The sequence below is a fragment of the Epinephelus moara genome, chromosome 18 (assembly GCF_006386435.1).
Source record: "Epinephelus moara isolate mb chromosome 18, YSFRI_EMoa_1.0, whole genome shotgun sequence".
Taxonomy (NCBI): Eukaryota; Metazoa; Chordata; class Actinopteri; order Perciformes; family Serranidae; genus Epinephelus; species Epinephelus moara.
In genome coordinates, this window is record NC_065523.1 from 39,686,041 (window position 1) to 39,689,126 (window position 3,086).

Consider the following 3,086-nt stretch of genomic DNA (forward strand, 5'->3'; position numbering starts at 1 on the left):
TCCTGGAGGTGTCGTGGGACCAACAAGACGAAACACTGGTGAAAGGAGGTTCCCACCCGATGACCCCAAAGACATGCTAGTTATCACTGCTCATTGGTTTGTATAGTTAAGCCTTGCCATATTAGTTTATCATAGGGCTTAGGAGGTTATTCACTGAGTGTTGATCCTTTCTCTAGAGCACAAACTTCTTGTGTTTATTTGAACTGTTTGCACGAACAAGAAGAGTGAAAATGAGATTGTCTCTGTTAAGCCATGTTTAATGTGCGTTTTGAATCAACTAAACTTTACATCACTTCACAGAAACTCTGCCCCCCACTAGTGGACACTGACACAGACACACCACCGCACAAGTATAAATGTTTAAAAAGGGTTAAAGCCGACACACAACGATTAATCTGCCTTTAAATGAAAAATATGCATTTTTGGTTTTGGGGTGAAATGTCCCTTTAATGGTTCAGGTCAGTTGTGATGAAACAACATCCTGTTCTGTCTGAACCAAACATGAGAACAAACATGCAGCGTCCACAGAAATATTGAGGATGATTCTTCATTGATTATTAATGACATGTTCTGCATCACTGTAAATATCACACATGACCTTCATAAAACAGACTGATGTGACTTTACTGCATCACTTCTTCTTTATGTGTCTTTATTCAACTCACCAAATAAACACTATGTGGTCATAAGTATGTGGACAGCCCCAGGTCCAAATCAAAACATCCATGAGACAAGTCCGATTCAAACCGGTCACATCCTTCTGTCTCTGTGGTGTCTGTCTTCAGATTTATCAGCCTCTCATCAGACATTAAAGGAGCCTCTCTGATCGACCAGCTGCTGCAGGTTCTGTCTGACGTCACTGAAGTACTGCTGAATCTCACACCTCTGCCTGCTGTACCTGTGCTCATAATACGCCTCAAAGTATTCGTCATAGGTGCCGAAAGGATGCATGTCATAGAGTTTTGAATCTTCATCCACATAAAATTTACCTTCAGGGACCAAGACGCTAGTCATCCGTTTCATGGAAGACTTTTCCTCGATCATCTCCTTGTGCTTCCTGAACAGCGGGTCAATGTCGCTCTGGTATACTGAGAGGATTCTCTCCACAGGGTCGCAGGTTTGAATCCCTCCGAGTCTCATCAGGTGAATCAGCATCTGGACGTGAAAGGCTGCCCCGTTCACCCAGGCCTTCAGAGCCGGAGACGTCATGTGTCCGTCCTTCACCATGGAGTTCTTCAGCTTGGTGAGGGCGGCGCTCAGCTGGCACTCGATCCGGCTGATGTTGCTCCTCAGTTCGTCGTCGTTGTTGATGTGCATCATGCATCTCTTCAGGCACTCGTCAATCTGGTCCCAGACCTCAGACGCCTTCTCCTCAGCAAACACACATCGCAGAGCGTCCTTCGTGCTCTCCTCAGGTGGACTGAAGGTAATGACATCGATGAAGACGGCGACAGCCAGTGCTCCGAGGCCCGCCAGTTGAGGAGCTGACTCCAAGCCAGCCAGCTTGTCCACCAGGTTCTTGATCAAGTCTGCAGCGACATCACCCGCCTCCATTTTCCTCGTCTCGTAGTGTTGCCTCAGGTTGTCTGAAGACTCAAGACTGGTGAACATCTTGATGCTCCTGCTGACTCTCAGATCTGGACCTTTGTCAAGCTGCTTCAGAAAACGTTCCAGTCGTTCCCTCTCGATCTGCTTCATACGCTCCCTTTCTTCACTCAAAAAATTACCCATTGTCTTGTTTCAGGGTTGGATTAAAGATGGAGGTTGTAGTGTTCTGTGTAAAAATGAAACACACACAACAACACAGTGAAGATTTCCATCTGAATTATTTTAGAACCTTGTTTCTGTACTGTCACAGCTCGTCTCAACACATGACTTTCAGTATTTCTTAAACAGAACATAAGTTAAACCAGTGCAACATAAAGAGTGTAAATCAGTTCTGTGTTGTTTGAGTGTAAAGTGACGTGTGATGAACAAAGCAAATGACACCAAAGAAAAAAACTAAATCAGAGAACAGACCATATCTCCAGGCCGAGAGAGAAACTGACTGACTCCAGCAGCTGATACATATATCTGAGCAGCAGCAGCAGCAGCAGCAGCAACACAGGCAGTGTGAGTTAATTAATGATGCACTTCCTGTTTCCCTCCTTAAAGGAAAAGGCAACCCAAACGGGAAGGCAAGAGGGCGGTCACAACATTCACTGAAGCTCTGTGTATGTCCTCATGTTGAGGCGACGTGAATGAAGTCAGACAGAGACACGGGAGGCACAGCTGGGTGTGACATCACATGACCTGGGACCTGTTAGCTTTAGCTTCACTTCAGACTCTGAATACTTCACTGCAGACAGGTTACAGAACTGAGATCAGCTGTAACAGATGAGTCCTGTTGATCAGAGGGTGAAGTGGTGAACAGGTCAGAGGGTGAAGTGGTGAACAGGTCAGAGGGTGAAGTGGTGAACAGGTCAGAGAGCAGTTTTTACCTGATATGAGCTCAGAGAGACTCGTCCAGACGTGATCTCAGCTCCAGTTTGTGTCTAACGGGTATTTTCTGTCCGTCGTCACACTGATGTCTGAAAGTGAAAGTAAACCCACATGAGCTCCAACAGAGCGATGGCGCCCCCTGCTGCTGCTCAGCTGCACTACAGCACAGTGGATCTGTCAGAGCACTGTTGGTGGTGAGATCCTTCCAGTGTAGACCAGATGAGATCCCCCGGTGAGAAGTGTGAGTGTTGTTGTGATAATACTGCAGATTTTCTGTGGTTATTATCAGACTCTTTGGAGGAGACACGGTGGGAACAGTGAACAAGTGAATGGAAGGATGGAGGGATGAGTGGAGGATGAAAGGGTTAAAAAAAATTGAGAGAAATTCAAGTGTGAATCAGAATATACAAGATTCAGATTCTGCTCGTTTAGGTTTCAGATTTCTGCACCAATGATGTCTCTTCAGTCATTGATGATGTCATTTCAGTCACGCCAACTTTATTGACAAGGTATGTGAACACATGACACCAATCTTATATCAAGGCAACAATCACCAACAACATCCGACGTCTGTGTTCAGCTGTTCTGCAGACTGTAACCACACA

The 3,086-nt window shown here is 45.7% G+C and overlaps 1 protein-coding gene across 2 annotated transcripts; it reads right to left on the reverse strand.

The window, feature by feature from the left end:
• Positions 1-269: 269 nt before the first annotated feature.
• On the reverse strand, positions 270-2,581 carry LOC126404972 (uncharacterized). Of its 2 annotated transcripts, XM_050068442.1 has the most exons (3): positions 2,481-2,548; positions 2,020-2,383; positions 270-1,774 (listed from the first exon to the last, which is right to left on the reverse strand). In XM_050068442.1, exon 3 carries the CDS (start codon positions 1,729-1,731, stop codon positions 802-804), a length of 930 nt encoding a protein of 309 aa, XP_049924399.1. In that variant the 5' UTR covers positions 1,732-1,774; positions 2,020-2,383; positions 2,481-2,548; the 3' UTR covers positions 270-801. The 2 variants fall into 2 exon arrangements, with proteins under 2 accessions (XP_049924399.1, XP_049924398.1); XM_050068441.1 differs by lacking the exon at positions 2,020-2,383 and having other exon boundaries at positions 2,481-2,581.
• Positions 2,582-3,086: the final 505 nt, after the last annotated feature.

What these genes read in the sequence shown, in the direction of transcription:
- LOC126404972 (XM_050068441.1), bottom strand. Translation starts at nt 1,731, where the DNA reads ATGGGTAATTTTTTGAGTGAAGAAAGGGAGCGTATGAAGCAGATCGAG.